The sequence below is a fragment of the Chinchilla lanigera genome, unplaced genomic scaffold, assembly GCF_000276665.1.
Source record: "Chinchilla lanigera isolate Chin_1 unplaced genomic scaffold, ChiLan1.0 scaffold00079, whole genome shotgun sequence".
Lineage (NCBI taxonomy): Eukaryota > Metazoa > Chordata > Mammalia > Rodentia > Chinchillidae > Chinchilla > Chinchilla lanigera.
In genome coordinates, this window is record NW_004955480.1 from 10,178,073 (window position 1) to 10,202,548 (window position 24,476).

At 43.8% G+C, this 24,476-nt stretch overlaps 1 protein-coding gene and 1 long non-coding RNA gene across 4 annotated transcripts in view; one reads left to right on the forward strand and one right to left on the reverse strand.

The window, feature by feature from the left end:
• The window catches only part of Bod1l1 (biorientation of chromosomes in cell division 1-like 1), a gene marked incomplete at its 5' end in the record, with an annotated part of 46,142 nt that extends 35,020 nt beyond the window's left edge, over positions 1-11,122 (forward strand). Inside the window, 5 exon segments of the mRNA XM_013503319.1 lie at positions 662-710; positions 3,269-3,315; positions 3,411-3,495; positions 3,913-4,066; positions 9,853-11,122. Of these exon segments, the coding sequence (XP_013358773.1) occupies positions 662-710; positions 3,269-3,315; positions 3,411-3,495; positions 3,913-4,066; positions 9,853-9,970 (453 nt within the window).
• LOC106146464 lies at positions 4,073-21,911 on the reverse strand. Of its 3 annotated transcripts, none has more exons than XR_001230903.1 (3): positions 21,752-21,911; positions 13,535-13,722; positions 4,073-6,628 (listed from the first exon to the last, which is right to left on the reverse strand). It is a non-coding gene; the product is annotated as an uncharacterized LOC106146464 (long non-coding RNA). The 3 variants fall into 3 exon arrangements; XR_001230905.1 differs by lacking the exon at positions 21,752-21,911 and adding an exon at positions 18,565-18,647; XR_001230904.1 differs by lacking the exon at positions 21,752-21,911 and adding an exon at positions 15,677-16,105.
• Between the last annotated feature and the right edge of the window lie 2,565 nt (positions 21,912-24,476).

The window sequence follows — 24,476 nt, forward strand, 5'->3', positions numbered from 1 at the left end:
TACTTTCTATGATACTTTTTTTATACTAAAATGTGGACTCACTGCAGTTCAGGACAATTCTCTGTGATGTTTCTTCTTTTTTTAACATTCTTTAACTTTGGCACTAAAGAATATACCCAGCAAAATCACTGGGTCAGGATTCCACTGCCTGCATTTCAGTGACAGCATTATAAGGAGGACAGATGTGGGTCCACTGACCTAATAAAATTACCTGGATTCAAAGCTTTGCTACTTACTTTCAAATCCATGACTTGGGACCAGTTGTGTGAGACTCCGTTTCCTTGGCTGTAAAGTGGTACAAAGACACCTACAAGTACCACTGTTGTAGAACTATAATGAGACAGCCAGCGAACCTGCTGTGAGCCTGCTGACCAGCATGTGAGCAGATCGTGGCTTTGGGGAATGTCGGCAGTCACGGGCTCACGGCTTGTCTTCAGTGCTCATCCTCCAGTGTCACAGCTGGTGTTGGGGAGAGGCTTGTGGCAAAGATGATGTGTTCATAAGCATAAGGCATCTGTATTTGCTAAGTATACTTAGCCAGCTGCAGAAAATAGGGTCCAAACATTCTGTCTACTAATACATAGAGGCCTAATAAATATTTTACTTTACTGTGTGGTAACAAAAACCTGCTGATTTCAGTGTTCTGTTTGTTTGAAATTAGGTAGAGCAGTCTCCACCTAGTAGCAGCAAATTGAAAGTAACACAGGCAGGTATGTATCTAGACCGTTTCTCTGTACATGGCCTAAGAAACTGGGTGTGCTTTGTTCACGCAAGAAATTTTCAAACTGACTTTATAAGTAATTATTTCCCTGAGTGAGCCAGGGAGGCTGGCTCTTAGGGAAGGTTTTCAGCTTTCATTCTGTTTTTCAGTGAAGTGAGGGGGCTCCTTCATAAAAACAGTTGTCCTTGTAGCCATGACTGACTCTTTTTTCTTTTTCTATAATCTGACATTTTTTTGGTTTGAGAGGCCTGGGACACCTTCATAGAGGGTAGAGATAGCAAAACCAAAACAGTAACACTCCTTCTGTAGAAGTAACTCGTACTGCAGTGTCCAAAGCATCTTAAGGGGGGCCTGGGGATTTAGCTCAGCGGCAAAGCGCCTGCCTGGCAAGTGCAAGGTCGTGAGTTTGGTTCCTGGTACCGGAGAAAAACCAAAAAAAAAAAGTTTCAAAGCATCTTAAGAAAGAAATAGATCCCCCTGTTATTGGGCACTGTCATCAAGAATACACAAATTCAGCTCAAGAGCACGTTGTTCTCAGAGGAATAACAATTTTAAAAGTAGGTGTGCAATTAATTTATATAGCCCAGAACTCAAGAGTTTTTCCATCAAGTGTTTTGCCATCATTCCAAGTAGGAAAAGAGTACTGCAGGATGTTGATAATGATTAGCTCTGGGCAGCAGGATAGTGGGCTCATTGCTTAAGATGTAGGTGTTGCAGCAGTTTCCAGATATTTTGCAGTGTATATATATTCGTTTCATGGTTTGAAATTTTTAACATAAAAACACGATCAATTTGTGGGCTTTAAAGGGTTGACTAAAGCAAAAGGGAAGCTAAGCACAGTGGTACACACCTGGAATCTCAGCTACTCAGGATGCTGAGGCAGGAGGATCACAAGTTCAAGATCAGCCTGGGCAACTTATTCCCTAAAACGGGCTGGAGATGTAACTCAGTGGTAAATTGAAAGGACTGGAGAAGTTAACTCAATGGTGAAAGGCCTCTGGGGTGGATCCCACTTACCAAACAAAAGCACAAAGGATGAATGTGACTGCTATTTTCATCAAATAAATAACAGAGTGAACTTGGGAAAGTACATAATCTCTCAGCTAGGTAAAGCAAAAAATGTATATGTAATAGCGTAAAAAAATTGCTTCTTCATATAACTATGTGTGAACTTCTGATTATACTTCAGTTTTTCTTGTCTCTTGATAAATTAATGTTTATTTTTTTAAAGGAGGGAGAATTCTGGTTAAGTTTGGTTTTTATTAAGACTTTTAAAATGTTTAAAACCATACAAAAAATCTTCATAATTTGTGTGCTTTTTTACATTCCAGTGTAAGCTCTGTGATTATATTATGGGGTTATCTGACAGTGTTTTTCTGAATCGTGATGATTGGAAGTGTAATCAGACTTTTTGCTGATCTTTTCATTGGGTTAACTTCTCCATCCTCATTCACATATTGAACTTGCAGGAAAGGGCAACTACTACCTATAGTTTTTGTCATTAATAAGAATTACTGTTGAGATTGAGTGTCTGTCAAACATGCCCATAATTTTAGCTTCAAAGATTACATAGATTAATCTTTGTTTTTCTTACCAAGATTCATTCTTGGAAAATTGTAAGCATCTGTAGTAAAAAAATACATAATGAATAGTAATACATGACCTATAAACTGGCCTATAGCAGGTATTTTTTTAATTGCCATGATGTATTTGGAGTCAAAAGACTTGAACTGTCAGTTTATTAGTTGTGTGAGTGTGAACAAAGTGTGGAAATCAAGTTACCTCTGGTTTTTCCAAACTATAATACTTAATGGAACAGCATTGAGATTTGAAAGAAGTATAGGTCAAACCACCTTAATCCAAAATCTGAAATGCTCTAAAACCCAAAACTTCTCAAGTACCAACATGATACCACAAGTGGAAAATTCCACATGAATTTCATGATGGGGCTTCATCTGCAGTCCAAACACAGGTGCACTTAAAAATTGCATAAAATTGCCTCAGCCTATATGCATAAAGAATATTTGAAATGTAAATGAATTTCATATCCCCAAGATACCTCATATATGCAAATATTCAACATTATGAAATAGATTTTCTGGTCCCAAGTATTTTAGATAAGGGATACCTACTCAGCCTGGGGTTATTACGTCCTGCAGTCCCTGCTGTGTTTGTGGGGGCTCCCTACATGCCCACCTCCCCTTTCCATTCTGGGTTGGGAACATTTGACTGAAAGGAACCAGAAAGTTCCCTGTCTTACAGATGAAGATACAACAGAGGCTCAAGGATTTCAAATAATTTACCCAGATCACAAAGCTTATTTGTTGCAAATCTGAAATGAGAACACCAGTCTCTTAACTTGCATTCTGATATGCTGCCTGCTACATGTTTTCATTTTGTCTTCACTTGACTGATACAAGATAGTGATAAATTATATATAAAAATTATTAATCAGCACTGGTTCCTTAACAGTCAATAAGCAGACTGACTATTGAATCTAATTTTATAGTAATAAGTATTCACGCAAAGATTTTCCTTTTCTTAAAGATGAGTCCAGTAAAGAAACAGCTAACCTAGAAAGAAGTACAAGCACTGTAAGTGTTAGTTTTCTGATCAAGATCTATCCTTTAGAAATAAAATTAATAAATACTGTTGACCACACTTTCAACTTTAATTTTACCCCTTCTAGGATGACAGTGAAGAAAAAACAATAGCAAGTGCTCGTCGGAGAGGAAGAAAGCCCAAACGTTCGCTCACTCTGTCGGATGATGCTGGTATGACCTGAGCATATTCTCAGTCACAGAGTCTTATTATTTCAAAGTCACCTTTTTTAAAAGAGTTTTTCTTTGGGTGAGAAAAAATCCAGTGGGATGTAGCTAGTATTAATATTACGCAAATATGTGTGAAATAGCTCTAATCCTGTGTCAGAAATGCTACATTCCAGATGCTTTTTTGAGTACATGTGAATTTTTCATCAATGCTGGCTGTGAACTACATAAGTAAACTATCCCAAATGTGTTTGAGATTAAGTTAAACAGTTGTGAATTGCAAGTGCTGAAACTAAAAGGAAGTGGAAAACCACTTCTTTTGCCTCCAAGTCCCTAATATCCTAAGTTCTGAACTCCATGACTCTCCTTTGGAAGTGTCTTTGGGAATTGTACAATCCAGGTGTTACTATTCTGTCTGAACAGAATCCTCAGAGCAGGAAAGAAAACGCCAGAAATTGGTTTCTGAATCAACTGAGGACAAGAAAGATCAGGAGTCTGACGAGGAAGAGGAAGAAGAGGAAGAGGATGAGCCCTTGGGAGCCACTACACGGTCCAGCACCAGATCAGAGGCACAGAGGTAACGGGGTGACGCAGAGCTGCCCCAGCGCTTCACCACCTTCTCTGCTGGAAACACCTCCAGGTTTTGTGGGATTCCCTTCCAACTGCACAGCTCTCACCCCCGTGGCAAGCTCTTTGCTTTCTTGTTACCTTCAGCAGAGGGCGGCGTGCTCTCAGCCCTCCGCCAGTCTGCATCTTCTGGGAGAACCCGTTCTCGGTCTTCAGTTACTTGAGAGTCATTTCAGAGTCTTTAACGGTTGCAATTGTTTGGTGGAACGCATCAGTTCTTTCACAGATCTTTTTTGAGCATCCCGTCTCAGACATTGTGCTGAGCTCTGTGAGTATAGAGATACAGAAAACACAGGCCCCTCGCTCAGGGTGCCTGACCTCAGGGAGCAGGGGAGTCAGGCACACACAGTCACGTCACTGTCGTCACTTGCATTGATCGTAGGAAATTGTCCAAATTTGGCCATTTTTATACTCCTGTAAGTCGTAATTCCAGATGTTTCCCGAAGTCTGTTCTCTCAGACCCTAGTGGAGCCAGAAGCCTGTGTGGGAGAAGAGTAGATGGTCAGACGAGCCTGGGAAAGCCAGGATTCTCTTCCTCGCTCACAGTGTACACTGAGTCATTGAGCCTGGCAGAGTCCTGAAGGAAGGAGACCTGTGTAACTCGGTTTAATCTGGCAGGATTGGCCCATTACACTCTCAGCTTCACTGACCACCAGCCCCGTCACTACACTCACCAGCTACAGTGCTTTTCCAGGTTTTGAGAAGTGATACATGGCTATGTAGTCGCATCCTGATTCTTAGTAACTTCTTGCAAAGCAAGAATGTTCGGTATTTTTAGTGTGATTCATAGTTAATTTTAATATAATCATCTATAATTGTATTACCCAAAATGGATGAAAAAGTTCAGGAATATTCATTTCAAGAAGTATCGCTACTAACACCTCTGACCATAGTAGTAACAGTGTCATAAGCTGGGCATAGTAGTAACAGTGTCATAAGCTGGGCATGGTGCCAGATGTCTGCGTCCCTGCTCCTCAGGAGGCTAAGCAGGAGGGTCATACGTTGTAGGGCAACTTAGCAAGACCCTGTCTCAAAATGAAAAGGACTGGAGTTTAGCTCAGTGTGAGTTCAAGTCCCAGTGCCACAAAGAAGGCAGTATTTTGCATTCGCATAGACTTAAAATCAACCTGTTTGTAATTCCTTCAAAGTTACACATAGTAGCCACTGGTGCCAAGGTTTGGTTGCTCAGAGAATCTGACTTTAAAGCCAAGACCCAAGGAGCTCACATGACCAAAGGTAAAGTGGTCTCATATTTGGTTTTTTGATTGTGCCACTCAGAGGAGTAGAAGTCAGTCGTATTGTCAGAGGACTCCGGCTGACGGGCTTGGGGCTCTTAGAGCTCGGCCCTGCCCCCGGCACAGCGCATCCCCAGCTGACAGCCCAGGCAGCATGGCCAGTAGCAGAGGACTTGATGGAGAGCAGACCCCACAGGCCTCCTGGGTGCTGCCCAGTGAGGGTCTAACCAAGGCTATTAGGCTTGCCTCTCTGAAACAGTGTTCTCTAAAAGTAAAGCATTTAGCTCACGTAGCTTGGCAATCACCTGGGTTTACAAGGAGTTCTTTTTTCTTTGACTTAGTGCCGTGGCATTGGGTGATCGGCTCCAGGGCTCTGGCCTTTGCAGTTTCCCAGGTTCACAAGGTTGGACATGTCCCCACTGGTCGCCTGGTACTGCAGTCCGTCAGTGCCTGGGCCACTCCCTCAGCAGCTCCTGGACATCTTCTGCTCTTGCACACATCAGAGGCTGGGGAGGCCACCTCCTCCCCAGCAGCCTCGCGTCCAAATGAAGCTCCCTTTCTTACTGCTGCTCTCGGCTCGGGTTCTGCTCTTGGGGACTTTGTGTAATTCTCCCTTAAATACTTGCGGGCAGCTGCTGCTGGTTTTGGGGCCTTCTCGTCCTCCCTGTGCACTCTTCAGCTCACATCTCTTTAAAACCGAGTGTGGTGTCGTGAGTCCAGAAGAGGACAGTCCAGCCTCATCTGCTGCATCCTCTTCAAGAGGTACCCACATCAGAGTTGCCTTGGATTGAACTAAACAGGTGCTTTTGCCTAGAGTTTTAACTGACACGTCAGCTCTCCCCTCACCTGATTTTTCTTGTGCTGTTCACTCTCAGAACTTTACCATCTATCCCTGTAAATTGTGCTTTTGTGCATCTTGGCTTCTTACCCTATCCTGACCTCCTTTACTCTGGCAGGATTTTGTGGTACTCTCTTCTGTGTCAGAGTCATCTTTTCCTAAGTCATAGTAAAATGTCACGCACAGTAAAAGACGGGGTCATGCAGGTAGGTTTAGTCCTGGATGACGTCAAGGTCTGCCTTCTAGCGATGGTCAAGAAAGCCACCGTGTCCTGCCTTCTGTCCCGCTGGTCCGTCTTGCCCATGAGGAGCCTCATCCTTTCTGAATGGTCCCAGGGATTCAGCACTGCTGTTGCTGGGTGTCTGTAGCCCGTTTCAGAAAGCATCATAGCCATCTGCACGTGCAGCGTCCAAACTTGGCAGTCCAGAAACAGTTCCTCCTAGAAATCACCAAACATTAGCAAAAGAGAAGTTATCTACCAACGAAAAAGTTAGTAAGTCTCCCCCATTAGGAAGGTAAGTCCCTGTACTCCTCAAGTCATGTTGAACCCCCAGAACTATTTCTGGACAGTGGTGCTTTCTTCCCAAGTTGCTTTCAGACTTCTATCTCACCAAGTAACTGTCTTTGGGGAGGAGAAGTAGGACGTACGCAGACGTCTTCAGTGGCCTGGCTTCTCGGCCTGGCCGCACGGCTTGTCCTTCACACAGGAGCCTCGTTTGGCAGCTCCGGTCCACCAAGAGCAGAGGCAGGGCAGATTCCTTCCCAGAGCACCACGGTCTCCGTGCCAGTTAACCGGCACGGCACGATAAGGCCCCTAGCAACCGGAGCCGTTTCTGCTCTTCTATAGCATTGCAGAGGTCGTGCGCTCCCAAAGCCGAGGGTCCCCTTTCAGACACAGCCGCCTGCCGCCTCACACCTTGCTCTGCAGCCTGAGGCGTCTCTGCTGCACAGGCTGTGCTGGGTCTGCTCTTCCTTTGCTAGTGCTCGTGCGGTGTGCGCTTCCCCGCTCCCTGGTAAGCCACGGCCCTCCCTCCCTCCTACCCTTCTGCAGGGTGCCTGCCCCTCCTGCTTCAGCCCCTTTGGGTCTCCTTCCTGTTGCACTGTCAGTCAGTACTGCGTAGGGAGGAGTGGCAGGTGGCCGTGGTTGAGGTACCTCAGTGCTGTTCCCCTTGCACACTCTTTCTTCATTGAGCTCAGGAACTTGCTGTGTAATTCTGTATACACTGTAGCACTCAAAAATAAAAGAAAGACGGTTCCATATCCAAAAACTGTTTGACATCTCTTACCACATTTTGATCTTCACAACACATTAGTGATACAATATGCAGTTACCTCCGTGTCTTCCAAAGAAGGGCGAGCAGATTTTCATTTCACCCTCATCAGATGAAGTGTAGCACTGCACTTCTCTGTCTCACGTGCAAGGGAGGAATCTCAGGCAGATGTGCATGCACGCATCTCAGAATTGAATGTGCAGAGGAGTCATTGCTGAAATGACTCCCAGGTCTTAGTGCTGCTCGTTGGCGCTGGTCGCGGACTGCACTCTGCGGAGTGAGGGCCTGGGCCGCCTCCCGGGCTCAGGCGGGTCTGCGTCGGCACTGCTGCTGGCTGCTAATAGAGCAGTGTGGCTCTTGGGCGCAGCGACTCTGCAGTCAGTGTGTGTCTGCTGGCTTCCGCAGCACAGGCTGAACGTTTATTAACAAGTACTGCTTTTTTTAAGTACATGTTTGCATACATAACGATCACATTCATCCTGGGGAATTTGTACCTGTACATAATATATCTTAATTCTTTTTTTCCCGGTCCATTCCCCTCCCTTCAGCCCTTCCTCTCCTCTGCATTTACAAAAGCTTTGTTTCCATATTTTCTTCCTTTCTCTGTCCTTTTTTTTAAATCCCTTTTCCCTTTCTTCCTTCTCCCCTGCTCTCTCCCTTGTTCCCTGTCGCATTTGGACAAGTTCTTCTTGCTTTCCAGTATATGTCCTCCATTATGCTCCTTATTTACCCTTTGGGTCTCTCACACAAGAGAAACAATGCAATATTTAAGCTTGTGTGTCTGATTTATTTCACTTAAGAGTATGGTATTTGTATACAGTGGAATACTACTCTGCCATAAAGAAGGATAAACTTGAGGCATTTTTTTGGTAAGTGGGTAAATCTGGAGAACAAACACTCCTTACTTAGCTATTCTCGACATATGCATGGGTACCACTGTGCAAGAACCACAGCATCTGTGGAGTATGAGTTCCTTCTTTCCCTGTCTAGCAGTTCTACTTTTCCAAGTCTTTTTGTTCCCTAATAAAACATTTACTGCTTGCTGCCATGGATTGAACAACGCAGTGGGCGCTAGAGTTAGACACGTGAGTGAACGTCAGCAGCTGCCCTGGGTAAACAGCGCATAGGAGAGAGGTCTGTGTTAGACTTTCAAGCTTTCTTACAGCCGCCCAGAGTAAAACTACATTTTGCAGTATACACTATCTGATGCCCACATTCCCGCTACAGTAACCGAAGCAGTTTTCATGAGTCCAGCTTAATATGTGTGATAGTGACAGTATGTTCTAATATGTTCTATTAATATGTTGTTTTGAAATACTGACTGACCCGTGGTTTGAAAAAACCGAGCAGGTAAATTATAATGATGAGCCCTGTGGAGACACTGCAGAGTGCTGTGGAGTTTCTAAGGAGGGAGCAGCTTGCTGTGTGACCCACAAGGCTTCCCGGAGAAATGACTTTTTAACTGGAGTTTTGCAATCAGGAGTTCAGAGCTGGGTGTGGTGCTGGTGCACACCTGTAATCCCAGCTACTCTGGAGGCAGAGGCAGGAAGATCACTAGTTTAAGGCCAGACCTGGTGTCCAAATAGCTAAGTGTTGCGGTTATAGCTCAGTGCCCCCTGGCTTTAGTCCCCAGTGCACCAGTGGGGAGAGAGTTTGATGAGGTGGTGGTTTAGGTGATTTTTATTTCTTGTTAAGATGATGTTTTAAACAAAATATCACACATCAAAACATCACACATACATGAAGATGTAAAAAGAGGTCATTTGTTTGGGAATGGTACTCTTTGGAAGGGCTATAATCCAGGATGCTATGAAAGCAGAGGGCTTGTGTGCTGTTCTGAATGACTGCATATACCTAAGGAGAGTGATGTCATTCATGGAGTTTCCTGGCAGGTAATTCTGGGGGCAGACTGAAGAACAGGGAAAAGCGGGTGGTAGAGGTGTTGGTCCGTGTGGGCTCCTGGAGCTCCTCTCCTGACATGGCCACTGTATTACACAGCGGTACCCTGTGAACCGTGGGCGGAACCTCGGCTGCAGTCCTGCAGTCTTGCTGGCTGTTTCAGCGGGAGACAGTGTGTACTGGTAGGGCCAGCGGTTGATTTGTTTTATAGCTAGAACTTGCACTTAGAGTGGAAAGCGGATTTGACCAAGGTCAACAGCAGAGGTGTCGGAGCTGGAACCGGGACACAGCCATCCATGCTTTCCCTGGGCCCTGTGTGTGTGAAGTTGTCCAACCCTTTCCCATACAAAGGCTACTGGGATTCTCTCTTCTTAGCAGTCAAGTACAGCTTTTTGTATTTTTAAAAAACTCCTTTTTAAAGAAGGAGTTTTGTAAAGAAGCATCTGAAGCAGCTGCTTTTAACTCTGATTATTGCTTGACTTATTTCATGCAGATCAAAGACTCAGCTCTCCCCTTCTACCAAGCGCAAGAGAGAAGTCAGCCCTCCCGGGGCCCGGACTCGAGGCCAGCAGAGAGTAGAAGAAGGCCCCGTGAAGAAGACGAAGCGGTAATCCCAACCGGCGCCTTCCATGGCCCGCTGAGGGACACTGGAGAGGAAGGGATGAGCCTCGGGGCCACAGGCTTTTTTTTTAACCGAGAAACGGATATGCATGTGCTGTAAGTTCCTAGGTGCAAGCTTTTTCTTGTTATGTTTTAAACAGCTTTATAAACTCTTGTTCATAGAAGATATTATGTACATTTATTTCAGATAAAGGAAAATAAGTTTACTTGTATCTGAACTCAAAACAAAGTAGTTGTATATTTTAACATTCAAAATTGGGATTTCCCAATGTGACACGTCACTAAAGCAAACCCTTCCAGCCCATTAGACACCAGGCTGCCGACTGGTGATCTGTGTATAGTATATAAACATGTAAAAATAGGTTGTATTTTACTCTATGTATGATGCTAATCAATGAACACTTTATTTATTTTACAGAGAAAACTTATCTGTGAACTTTACTATATATCTGTTTATTTTATTTTATTATTTTTTTTAATAAAAAGGGTTTTAAATGCTATGCAGTCATTAGTAGAAACTTTTGTAGGACTCTGCCTGCCCTGTAACTGTCCGACTGTGACCCAGCAGGAACACAGAAACTCTCGCATGTATCCGAGTAGAGTAGTTTAGCTAAAGGAAGGGTCTCCACTGCTTTTCTGTTCACAGTCAGGACTGCTTTTTAAGAATGTAACTTGTTTTTAGATTATACTTGCATCTGTGGCTTTGCCACCGGCCCCTGTGACGTTAGAGGTTCTGGTTCAGGTAGAGTCCCCCATCTCCTGCAGCAGCGCCCTCTGTGGGCGTTCGCCCCTCCCCCACCCCGTGCTTCCGGAAGCTTCCGGAGATCCCTCCTGTCTCATCTCTCCACAAAGGGAAGCGCGTTGCCGAGTAGGTCACTCCTACCTGCTCAGCTCCAGGGTTTCATGTTGTTTTTATACAGTTATTTCAGGATAGAAGCTGGTTTTACTGCCAGGTTCTTTTTTAAACATGTTTTAACTTCCATGTGAGCAAACTGTCCAACCTAAGTTTTTCATAAAATTAAACTTTTCTTAAAGTCAGATCTGTCTTTTGCAATGAGGTGATGAGTTGCCAAATAATTGAGATTATTTTAAAATGTTTTGTTCACGTTCTTGTTTTATAATTAAAATATACATTCAGTGTATGTGGTTTTTTTGTTATTTCTTTTTTTTTTTGTCTCAATGTAAGGTGGATATTTCTGTCATTTTACATGGTTTCTTACTGAGATTTTATATATAAATTATAAAATGTTTCCCTAAAACTTGAGTGGTAAGAATTCTTTTCCTGTGTAAACTGTTTCTTTTCTGCAAGCCATTGATGTTCCTTTTCCACATGCAGACATACATCAGTTACGGCGTCTGTCTTAGTAGAATTAATTTCCAATCTAGAAGGGACCTTAGGACTAAGAGCACAAGAGTTTTTTATTTTTAGCTATATGGGTGAATTTTAACCGAAGCTCAAAAAGCTGGCTCTGTTTCTTAAAATCAGACAAGGCTGGAAGGCAGACTGGGTCCCAGCGCCCGCCCGTTTCTTTGCGTGAGGGTTTGCATTCACGCCTAAGAGGAGACGCTCGGTGTGAAACCCGCGCCCGCTGACTGATGGGTGCTGCCTGCGGCTGTGGCCTTGCGGGGCCGAGGAGCCGGCGTGTGAGGCAGTGTGATCTCCTGATAAGTCAGAGCTGAACGTAGGACTGCACAAAGGACTTTCCGGTTGGGACCTTGGCAGGGACGCTTAGTGGCTTTCAGTGGCTCGGAAGCCCAAGTAGAAGGGGCTGCCATCGCTGGGGGACGTTGGAAGGAAGTGGGAGCAGTTCGTGGCCACACTGCTGACTCGATACCACTGGTGTTTAGTAGGGAAGGAGGTGGCTGCACACCATCCTGGACGTCTGGCCCCAATGCACTGGCCTCGCCCATGCTAACCCACGGGGAAACACCTGGGCCGTCCCCAATGGATCATTTCCGGGCCCCCCTGCTGTCCCCATCGCAGCTCAGGTGAGACTCTGAAGGCAGCAGAGACCCGGAACAGGGCTCACAGTGGCTGCTCCTCTTCCCTGCTGGCAACCTCCGCACCCCTTCCTCTTGTACCTGGGCCTCTTGGTTGCCATCCCTCAATGCCGCTCCCTGGACTTCTCAAATACTAGAACCTGAGGCTCAGCAGAGCCGCTCCAACTGGGGGTGCCCACGGGTAGCACTCCTCTTCCCAGGGCAACCTCACGGGCGGTGGCAAGGTGGAGACAGCTCTTAGCCCCAGGCCAGAGGGTTCTTTCTACTGCCCCGCCCCTGGCTTCCCTCCAGACACCCTGCAGCCCACAGAACCCAACTGATTGGACACCAGGGAGAGAAGGCTCAGACTGGGAGAAATGCCGGGAAAGCTTGCTTTCTTGTGTTCACCCGTTTTCTGTGTAATCACACTGTGTGCAAGAGCACGGTGCGTTTCCTAAAATCACTGCGTAGCTGTCTTTCTGTTCGGAAATCCAGAGTGAGGTGTTTTCAGATTACACTGACAGAGTCACTTTCTCAAGGGAAGAAAGCTGGTTCTGTAGCCAGCATTCTTTCAGCTGAAACTGCTCTGCTGGGAAGGTACACATCTGCTAGGCCTCTAGCTATACTCAGCCTGGGGACCCGAGAACCCAGGTCTCGGGGTGGCAGACAGCGCAGCTACACTGAGATGCCCGTCTCGTCACAGAATAGCAGCGGGGAGACTTCTGGAGAGGACAGAGGTCTAACTCCTGGCCAGCAAGGTTGGAAGACAGCGTTTTGGAGGCCGAGAGGCAGGAGAGGAGACAGGAGGCATTTTTGCACCAAGTCAACCTTTGAGTCCTGGAAGAAGCCCGTACAGGTGACGATAACCATGTCAGTCTGTGTTTCATCTTCACATTAAATTGTGAGAGAAGTATGGTTAGCTGATTAATCCTAAATTTCCAGAGGTTATTAAAACCTTGCTCCCTTCCCTGGACTCACACATGAAAACGTAGATATCCCTGGAAATCCAGGTTGCACAAAGCCTTTGAAACTTAACTGGGTTTCCCAACAGCCCCTGTGGAAGATCGCGCAGCTCCTGGGTTACAGCAAGGGCAGTGCAAGGCGGGTGCACAAGCGGGCTGGGACTGGAACCAACGGCCCCGTTTGTCTGAAGCTTTCTTTCACTTTAGTCTCACTGGCCCCTACAGGGGACTGAGGAAAGCTGCGAGGTTCCCTCCCATTCTCTTAATGACATGAAGCCTACTTGACTTTCTTTAAAGCAAAAACACACACACACACACACACACACACACACACACACACCTCAAGGTTTCTAAGTAATAATACTTCATTACACAAATAATGTCTGCATTGTGGGAAACTAGAATTAGCGATAAGCAAAAGGAGGGGGAAAATCACCTATCCTCAAAGTGAGAAAGTGTCACCCATCCCTGGGGTATGATTCTTCCAGACTTCTTCCTGTTTATATCAACTCAAAACCTCACGCAGTGCCGTTACCAACATAGCAGGGGCTGTTGCCTATAAAATGCACCATCCCTTCACTGCCTAGAAAAACCCATGACACAAAAGCTTACACGGTCTTGAAGAGAAGCATGAGTTGATCATATCAGCGGCTTGCCTTTAAGTTTCCTCTCAATGCTGAGAGTTTTGATTTCTGCACCCTTGGCCGTGTGACTTGCTGTGTCCCAGGTTCTCCCTTGTATGTTTCTCAGCATCGCTTCCTTGAGGGTGTCTTCCTTCCACGGGTCTCAGCACTTTGTTGCTTTACAAGAAAAGAAGGAATAAAGATCTTAAGACAAAAACCGGGAATCACACTTCCTGAACACTGAACGTATGATTCTGTAACATTATTCTGCGTGTCTCAGTGCACAGAAACTTGTCATTCGCTTGTCTTGATGCCAAGTCACAGTCCCCTCTTAAAACATTTGAATTGGTGCTCAGAATCAAAGTGTAAAACAGGCGGTACATGTATTGTGAAGGGACGACAGTAAGAAGAGTTAGAGCAGATTCTCACATGCCTTTGTAAACTGCGTGATGACTACTACTCAGCAATTTTGAGATGACAATCAAGCGACAGTTATTTCAGAAGTGTTAAAATGTGGAAAAAAGAGTCACCTTTGAATTAATGAACTCTACAAGTAGCTTTTTTACCATATCTACATTTTGTACCATTTTTAATACATTACGTAACTTTATAAAATGGTCAAAAGGATAACTGTTAAAAATAGACGTACATGATAAAAAGGTTTGTTTTCTAAAATCCCATGCCAGTTAAGACATATAATACCAGCACCTTAGAAGCTTCTGGCTTGCCTGTTCTTCACCCCAGTCTTACTACTTTTCTACTCCCCAAGCTACTAGCATTCAACATACAGGTTTATAATTTTCTTGCTGTTTGTCAGTTGCTTTACATACGTATGCATCTCTAAACAACATTTTAAATTTTGAATATTGTGTTTTATGCAAATCAAGTTATACTTTATGAATTATTTAAAGATTTGCTGTTTTCTACAAAACGTTTTGAAATTAGTCTATGCCAATTGTATGTAGCTACATTAGGTCATTTTCACTCCTGCATAGTATTTCATATATATCACATATCCTAAGTCGCTCACTGCCTTTAGTTCATTCCCAGTTTAGACAATACTTTTATGAACATTTTTTAAAGTTCCTTTAGGATAAATCTTCCTAAACATATTGCTATCAGGGTTTACCTATGATGTGATATTTGGAGACGGTACCTTGAGGTAAAACGACAAGGCTGGTTTTTCTCCCAGGAGGTCATAAGATTGCTAACCAGAGGACCAAGCTCCCTAGACACTTTCTTTTTTCCCCTCTCAAGAAAAGTCATACCTGAGCCGGGCGTGGTGGCGCATGCCTGTAGCACTTGGTAGGCTGAGGCAGGAGGGTCATCGTCATGAGTTCAAGACCAGCATGAGCTACAAAATGAGCTCAAGTCCAGCCTGAACTGCATAGTGAGACCCTGCCTCAAAAAGACCAAAAAAAAAAAAAGTCATACCTTTTTATTGTAGCAAATTGATAAATATAAATTACATATTAAATTGCATCCTGATATATTAACTATTTGGTGCTTTGATATGTGATACATTGTGAAATGACAAGTCATGCTAATTAACACAGTCATTCCCAGGGGATTGGGAACGATCAAGATAGGACTTATGTATGTGCCATTCCCCAAAACAAATGTAACTACTACATATTACAAATATAAACCAATTGCTTTTGGTTTTGGTTTTGTTTCTAAACAGGGTCTGTGTAATTCAGGCTGGCCTGAACTCACTGTGTAGCCAAAACTGGCCTCAAAGTTGTGACAATCTTCCTGTCTCAGTCTCCAAAGTGCTGGGAATACAGGCATGTGCCACCACAAACACCTAACCAATTTTTTAAAAAAAGTTTTTTGACATTTACTAATACAGGACTTGTTGATTTTTGCCTATCAAGTGGATACAAAATATTTCACTGCACCCTCATACAAAAACTTGAGCATCTTCTCATATATTTGTTTCCCAAACTTATTTCCTCTTCTGTGAAATGGCTAGTCATGTCTTTTGCTCGTTTTCCCACTTAGTTCTTTATAGCACTCAATTCTAGCCAGCCCAGCACCCAAAAGAATCTCAGCCAAACTCTCCCAAGCTCTGCTAGATTTTAAGAGATGGTCTAAGGCCAGAAGGCGTCTCTCAGAAATCAGCCCTTACTTTGTTTCTGAATCCCTGTCCAGTCTGGACTGGCTACCACCTCGTGCTGGAATCTCCTCCAAGAGCTGTCCTGGGAATGCCTTTCACTTTATTTTCCTCCTCTCTGAGGTCACCTGAAGCCTGCAGGCACATCTCCCTCGTGTTTCTTTCTCCCATCTTTGATAAAGTACCAGTAGCATTTGGAGAATAACTCAGAGGATCACTTGTCCAACCAGACTCATGAATCAGAGCTTAGCCAGTCCCGAGCTCCACTGCAGATTTCCGTGGTGGAGATAATTCCGAGGCACAGGAGAAGCAGAGAACAGCCAAGCCCCTTCCCGGCCTTTCTCATCCACACACATACGCTGCCCCGTTAACATCTGAGGTGTCGGAGGAAGGCTGCAGCCCCATTGCTTGCACAGAAAGAAGCCACTTCTGCGCTGTCCTCCAGGGAGCCGCGCTCCAGGAAGAAGTAGATCCTAAAGGTGTTTGTATTTGTTTTGCTGTTGCCATGAACGACCCTGGAGATTCCAGGTACATCCTCCTAATAACCCCCTGCAGCTGTTAGCTGTCCACTGGCAAACACTGGCTTTCTCAGAGGCCTGTGGTTAGCAAGGGGACAAGAATGAGTTGTTACCGGTCCCTTTTCTATCCCCAGTCACCTTTCCAATCATCAGACAGTAGCCCCCATTCTAACCATATTCTTCCCACCACATTATAGATCAATATCTGCACATTAGTTCAGTCCTGGTCCAATTATGTCTTAGAAACCCTACTAGTTATTGCAGCAAATAATTTAATATTGGATTTTAGCATAAACAACTATCAGAGAACTAAAAAGCAAGTAACACCAATGTGATGCAGAATAACTTCAGGAAGCAGTCATCACCACTTCTGGGCTCAGGGGAGAAAATGGAAATTGCTAGATCGCTTCCAAGAGAAGCCCTGCAGAGCTGGGAGAGGGCACCTGCCCTGGTGGTGCTCCTACCTCTGAGTCAGGACGATGAGGCTCCTACGAGATCAGGGGGAAAATGGTGACTGTAGCCAACTGCAGCGGTGATGCAGAAGAGTGACCAAACAAGAGGTCAGACCCTGTTTCCACCTCAGCCTTCTAGACTCTACTCCCTGTGATGGTGAATTTCAGGGGTTAACCTGAGTGGACTAGGGAAGATCTCAAAAGTGTAGAGCACTGTTTTCAGGGGTGTCTGTGAGAGTACGTCTTAGGCGATTAGTGTGTGAATCTGAGACCACTTGGCGAGGAACATTCACCCTTAGAGTGGGTGGGCAGTGTCCAGTCAGGGTGGGGCATGTGAGAGAGAACCAAGTAGCATCTATCTTCAGAGCTGAGATGCACGTTCTCTTCTGTCCTTGGCTCTCTGGTCTGTAGACTCCAGATTTACACCAGAGGCACCTGGGGGTTCCCAGCTGTTTGGCCTCAAACAGAAAGGTACATCGCCCACTTCTGGGCTGTAAGGCCTTTCGAGTGGACTAGGTCCTGCTACCAGGGTAGTGAGCAGGTGGCCTGTTGTGGGACTTCTCAGCTGCCATAATCACCTGAGCCAATTCCCAAGTAATTCCCCTGTTACATATTTTTATCTAGATCCTATATCCTTTATATATGCGTATATTTAATATGAATTTTGTCTCTGGAAATCCCTGACCAATAGAGAGTTGGGCATCAGGAGTGGTTCTAGTGGAACTGAATTTTAAGGATAAATTCCTTATTTAGGGTTTCTGGTATTAGGATTACACCTAAAAATGCTGAAGAGTCTACTTCTAACATTATAGAGAGCACTGACATTCTGTAGCATGAACTTTTCATAGCTACCTACATAAATTAAAAAAACAGATTCGCCAAAATAATGTCATTTACTTGAAAAAAATTGCAACAAGGATGGATATCAGAACCTTATAATCAGAGTATGCCACAGTAAACTGAGTGCATTCAAGGAGGCTGAAATAAGGGGAAGGTTATAAAGACAAAAGCAAGGAAGGTCAGATATTTTAAAATGATAATCACTGGCCGCAGTGGTTAATAACAAGAAGGTTATCAGCCTGAGGTTGAACAGAGAATTGCTGGGAAGATGTCCTTGTAAAAGACTTTTTGTCAAACATCTCACTACCTTTCTGTAAAACTATAGTCTAGTAGAGTCTTTTGTGGTGGTAACTCTCAGGGAATCATGGATGATAAGCATTCCTTCATAACCTGACTTTATTCAGCTTTTCTCTCAGTAGAGTTGACACAATTGACTCCATTTTGATAGGAAAAATTTCCATGTTCCATGATAGGAAAAAATGCCATGATAGGAAAAATTTCACACAGAATTATGCAAACTAAATATATTTGATACTCCTAATTCACCACTGATGAGACACAGAGAATGTGATAACTCTATGCATGATATTTTGGAACACTTGTGGGAAAACAAGGACTAGAAAGATATTGGTTGGTTGCTCCTACCATCATCACAAAGCAATGAAAGAAAAAGATGAGCTCAGGGATATGATTTTTTAGGTCCAAAGTGTACCAGAATTTTCTCTTCTGTAGCCAAAGTGCTGAAAGTCAGATACATGCCCATCATGTGACTGGCTATATTACAACAAAGGTTGAATTCTCAGTATCTACTGGTACAGTGAGGGAGGTCCTACATTCTGATGAGTTTTGTTTGCAAACTGACCTCTCCACCCCGCTTCCCAGAGGTGGATGCAACCTCTCCCACAGTGGCCCTGGCTTTTCCACCTGCTGAGAAGATTAGCTCTGCATTGCCTGAGGAAATAATAATGGCGTCCAGAGCTCAAGTATGGTATGCTATGGCAATGGAACAGTTTTCCATCATCTTTTGTGAGATATAATGTTTATTAAGGTTAACAGGCACTAACACAGAACCACTGGGTTAATTGCAACTTACCAGTGTCCACGGGAAGCTTACAGGGTCCAGCTGCACTTCCTAGCAGAGGTCTATAGGAGAGGTGAACCAATGAACAACTTCAGCTGGCAAAATCCATGAAAGACATACCAGTTAACAGGGAGTTGAGCCATTTGTGTCCCTGAATTGGGTTGTAGTTTCCCAATGACCTTAATCACAGGGCATGGTAATACTAAGAGAGGTTCAGATCAATCAACCAGCCAGTATAGTAACTCATTTTTTAACCTGTTGATTCAGAACCATGAGGAGCTCAAAGACACCAGGTGGCAGTCTTAACTTCCAGTTCTATGGAAACTGTATGTTCTGGTGAAATGTAGAAAGCAGGATCAATTTGGAGTTAGACATGAAAGCTTAATAATCAATACAAGCCACGTTCTGATTCCTGACATCCATCTTACCCCTCATTAGATGTGATGGTTAAGTTTAATTTTGTCAATTTGATGGACTTGGAAGCCACCAGTGTATTAAAAAGCACATTTCCTGGTATATCTTGGTGGGTCACAGAGGAGCAGTCTTGGGTACTAAATATGGTCCTTGGCCCTTCCTCTCTGATTCCTGGCCACAATGAGGTAAGCAGTTTTCCTCTGTCAAGCTCCTCTGCCATGAAGTTTCTACTTTGGAGCCAGCCAATCACGGATTGAATGCCCCGAAATCATGAGACAAATTAAAACACTCTGGCAAATTGTGGGTGTTTATCATTGTGTCCAAGCAATAAAACACTGACTAGCACTACTGTTAAACGTCAATGTAACAAGAACGACCTTGTTACACTTTGCATCTGGATGTCCCCCCAAAGCCTCATGCAGTCCTGAGGTGGGCTTCTAGAGTTTATGACTGATTCATGGTCCAATGTTGGGATTATGGGGGTGAGGCTACACCTGCCCTGGGGCAGGTAGTTTTCAAATAGTACAAGGAAGGGAAAGATGCTTGTTCTCTGCCACTCCTTTTTGTTTTTCTCTTGTTGCTTTTGCTGTTTTCCTGCAGCAGTAAACTGTTGCCCTCTGCCATGTGCCACCCTGCCTTGGAGCCAGTTGATTATGAACTGAAACCTCCACACACTGTGAGCTGAATAAACCTTTCCTTCCTTAATTTTGGGCACTGGGTTTTTGTCTCAGCAAAGAGAGAAAATTAACCAAGACAGAATTTGGTACCAGGAATGGGGTTGTTGCTGTGACTATATCTGACCATGTGGCTCAAAAGTCTTTGGAAATGGCTTGTGGGAAGTGTTTGTAAAGGTTCAGAGATTTCACCTGAAAGAGAAGTGCTAGAATGCCTTCAGCTGTTCTGTATGGGAGATTCTGGTCAGAGTTCAGAAGATTAGAAGGCAGATGGAAGTCCAGCCAGTAAAGACCAGGTTTGGGAGGTTTCTTCTGGAAAGCAGAACTGCATCAGTTGTTGGACTCCAGTTGACCTGTGTTATGGCTTGGCAGAAAGTTTGCCTGCATTTTGCTAGTGTCCAGAGCCTTTGAGATTGAGATTAAGGTAGACTGATAAATCTGGAAAAAGCAATTTCAAGGCAGTCAAATGTTAGGGCAGTGGTATGGCTACTGTTGGGGACATTTAGCCAGATGTATGTTGAGAATCAAGAGCAAAAAGCCCAGCAGGATGATTTAAATTGTTGTGAGTTTTGCCAGAAAAGAAGCTCCAGTAAAGCTGTTGAGTATAAAGATAGAACAGAGGAGATCTTGAGGGCTGAGGAGGAACAAGAGAATCAGAAAGATGGCCCAAGGGCATCAAAAGAGGAAGCAAGTCTCCACCCTGTGCACCCTCAAAATTGCAAGGATGGAAGACTTCGCTTTGAGAAGAAAGCCACAGAGTGCCATATTCCAGAATGGTGGTGGCAATGGCACTGGGTTCCAGAATGGTGCCAGCATATAAAATTTGTTCCTCAGAATTGGATTCATAGTGTCCAGCAATCCAGGCACTCAATCCCCACAGCCAAGGGAGAGGAAAACCTGGCTACTGCTCTAGCTGGCAACAGACCTTGGCATCATCCACGTAGTGCTGGTTTTAGGTGCATGAAGAATGCAAAAGTTCTGAGGGTAAAAAGGCTTCCACCTTGATTTCAGAAGGCCTGGGTGCCCACAGGCAGTGCACCCCTAATAGGCCAATGTGTGAAGCTGTGAGTGTGAAGCAAAAGGTGCAGTGGAGACCCCAGGAGTTTGGAAAAGCCAGGAATGTGGGTCGTCTAAGAAAAGCTGCAATGAGGAGAAAAATGAGCCTAAGAGAGAAGCCATGGGAGCCACAACTACTAGAAGGGCCATAGGCATGGAGTCATGCAAGCCCTTTGGATCTCACAATGTGCCACAGACTGCTTCAGATGCTGGATGTGGAACTACAGGACTTAATATTTGCCCTGCTGGATTTTGGACTTGCTTTGGTCCCAATCCTTTGTATTCCCCTGTTTGTAACTTTTGGAATGGTAATGTTTATTTTGTGCCATTGAATGTTAGAAGTGTTTAACTTTTCATGTGTACAGGGGCTCACAGCTAAGAGTTTGTCCAACATCTCTGAGGAGACAGGACTTGTACTTATCAGCAGTTCTGAAACTGTTAGAATATTGGCAACTCTTACAGATGGACTAGAATGTCTTTTGCATAAAAGACGTACATGAGTTTTTGGGGAGCCAGGGGTAGAATGTTATGGTTTGTATCTGGATGTCTCCCCAAAGCCTCATGCTGTCATAGGGCAGGCTTCTGGAGTTTATGATTGATTTGTGGTCCACTGTTGGAATTATGGGTGTGAGTGCTACACCCATAGCCCTGGAGTGAGTAGTTGGCACACAGTGTAAGGGAAGAAACAGGTTTGTTCTCTGCTGCTCCTCCTTTTTTTTTGTAGCTTTTGCTGTTTTCCTGCAGCCATGAACAGTTGCCCTCCACCATGTGCCATCCTGCCTTGGAGCCAACTGATTATGAACTGAAACTTCCACAAACCGTGAGCTAAATAAACCTTTCCTTCCTTAATTTTGGGCATCAGGTATTTTGTCTCATCAGTAAAAGAAAAGTAATCAAGACAGACTTATAAGTAGTGGATTTCTAGTAATAAGCTCACCAACCCACTTTGACTATGCAATCCAAATAAGTAATCAATTACCCTAATATATATATATATATATATATATATATATATATATATGTATATGTATCTCAGATCCTTTATAGATACTTACCCTGACACACTGACTAAGGTGGAATTGCTGAGAAGCTTTTTCAAATCTGCAGAAATTGTGTCCTCTTCATTCTCTGCATTTCCTGAAGGATCCACTTCAGTCAGATTTAAGGAATGCTTTCCCCATGACCAAAATAGCAGAATCTATTCACTTCCTTTTTTAAAATGGCATCTTATATGGCTTTGAAGCAAAGAGAAGCATTTTGAGTATATTGTCAATATGCCTTTTAACATAATTTTTGAAGGTTTAAATATTCACCCTTTTTTATTTTAAAGAGAATTTTTTAAAACATTAAAAATGATACAGAATTTCAAAACAAGGTGATAAGAAATCAACAATGGTTGTTACATTGCATATTGTTATCTTCTAAGTAGCTGTTCAGTTTACCAGATATAAGCATGCAAAATTGGTCAAAAAAAATTAGGAAAAACATTGATCCTATTCTTTGATCACCTCTAGCTGATCAAATGTTTCTGGCAATTTCTGTCAGATAAAAATATTATAGAGCAATCTCATTAACCTTATTCACTGGATCTGAAACTGTACAACTTTTGTCTCTTCTTCAAAGTCAAAATGACCACAAATGGTAAATATTTTTAATCCATTCAGAACATTGAGGCAGCCAGGATAGTTCAACTAAAGACATTCACAAAAGTGAACTTCCGGAACTACCTCCGAATGATGTGATAAGTGTATTCAAAATGAGTCAGAGTGTATTTTAGGGTGATTAATGCAAATGTGCCTTTTAGCTTAATAAACTTTTTAACTGAAGCACTCAGAAAAGAGACATCTTTTCAAAACAAGTTTATCAACATTTAGAATTGTTTTTTATTTGTAGGAACCAATTTTGCCAGTTTTTAAAAAGTCTTACTTGAGGCAGTCAAACTTATACTTCTTTCAACCCAAAAGAAGCACTCAACGAAAACTCGCCTTCTCTATTCCTGGCTCGGGTGTCTCTGGCTACCTTACAAGTTGTTAAGTTCACTCCTGTCTTTAGGTCCTCTGGCCCATCAAAAAGTCTTTCCACTGGGACACTTTGCCGGAGTTTATTATTGGAATGATTTCAGATTCTGAAAACTAAAAACTACGTCTATGCACTCACTGAAAGCCAGGACTCAATAAATTTGTCCACCTTCCATCCCTAGGCCCCTACTTCCTTTGGACCCAGAGATGGATTAGCGCTAGAGAAGGTGCTTTTGCCTGTCCTGATACTTTAATAATGACTCTCTTGGAATTCACGGAAGACGTGTCCGCAGCCCCAGATCACCGCATTTGTGCAGGAACTCCACGGAGGCCTCTGAAAACTGCTTCCTGTGACACTTTCCAGGACAGCCAGCACGGCCTCTGCTCCTCGGACGTTTCGCTCAGCCCAGGCGCTGCCCCGGCATCCTGTTTCCTGTTCTTGTTTCTAGCCACATGTACTCAGGCAGAGTGACAGTGTCTGCTACGATTCCTCGACATAAATCTCTCCAGTGAGCTCGCTCCCCTTCCTCTGACCCCTTTCACTGAGGGCCCCAGCACTCTGGCCCTCCCTCTTACAGAATGAGGTCCAAACTACTCTGTCAAGGAAACAGACATCTCCAGGCTTGGCCTCAGGATGACTTAGCAACCACAAAAGATACTAAAATATGCCACGTGTGTTACAAGGCTATGGGACCAGCTATTTAGCTCAGAATGCTAGTGAGCTGACATGCTTTTTCCAGGATTTAAGAGCCATCCTCACGGAGCAGCCAAGCCTGGGTGACCTGCAATGAACCACTTGCTTTTGTGTGTCTCAGAAAGAGATACCTGCCCTGCTGACCTCACAGGGTTGTGTTGAGGATGAAGTGAGACCCTTCCTCCAATAAATATTTGCCAAGAACCTACAATGTTTCGGGTGCAGGACATTAAGGTGAACCGTTTAAAGCTTATGAGAACATCAGTAAGTTTGTGTCAATGTAGACTGCATATTCACACCGCTGCACTATGTCCTGTTCTGTGAATATAACACACTATTTTTCTATTCTATGATTGTGCATTTGGGTCATTTTCAGGGTTTGGGTTATTATCAAAAAAACAGGGGTGTGACTATTCTGACATATGATTTGGTGGACTTACGTATGTCTCTCTGAGGGTCAACTCCCTTTCAGTCTTCTAAATGAAGCCAGAGAGAACACAGTAGGTTGGTCTTGACCTGCTGTAACATCTCAGAAATCCTTGCCATGTGTCTCCACAGCAGAGAGCCAACCTCACCCCACTCCATGGAGCTGGGCTCACACACAGTGGAAGATTACAGGCAGTGTATCAAGAGTTGCTAGTGTTTCATGTATTTATATCTTTATAAATATATTTGCATTGCTTAAATGCTACTGGGATGAAGATTCTTCTGCAGGTGCTTATTTCAAGTTCTAAAAGGTAAATCACTTCTGTAACAGTATTAAGTAAATCGTGATTATAGATAGAGACATGTGGGGGCAAAGATGGACAAGGAGGGTCTGCAAAGACTGAATTTAGGACCTGCTGCTCTGAAAAGATCATAAGTTCAAATTGAACACCCTTTTTTATCACCATGGGGTGGCAACTTGCCTCTGTTAGTTGATTTAACGGGAGACAAGGAAGAGATCAAAGAAGATTTCAGTAAATAGAAAAATATTCCTTGCTCATGGATAGGAAGAACCAACATTGTGAAAATGGCCATACTCCCAAAACTGCTGTACAGATTCAATGCAATTCCCATTCAACTACC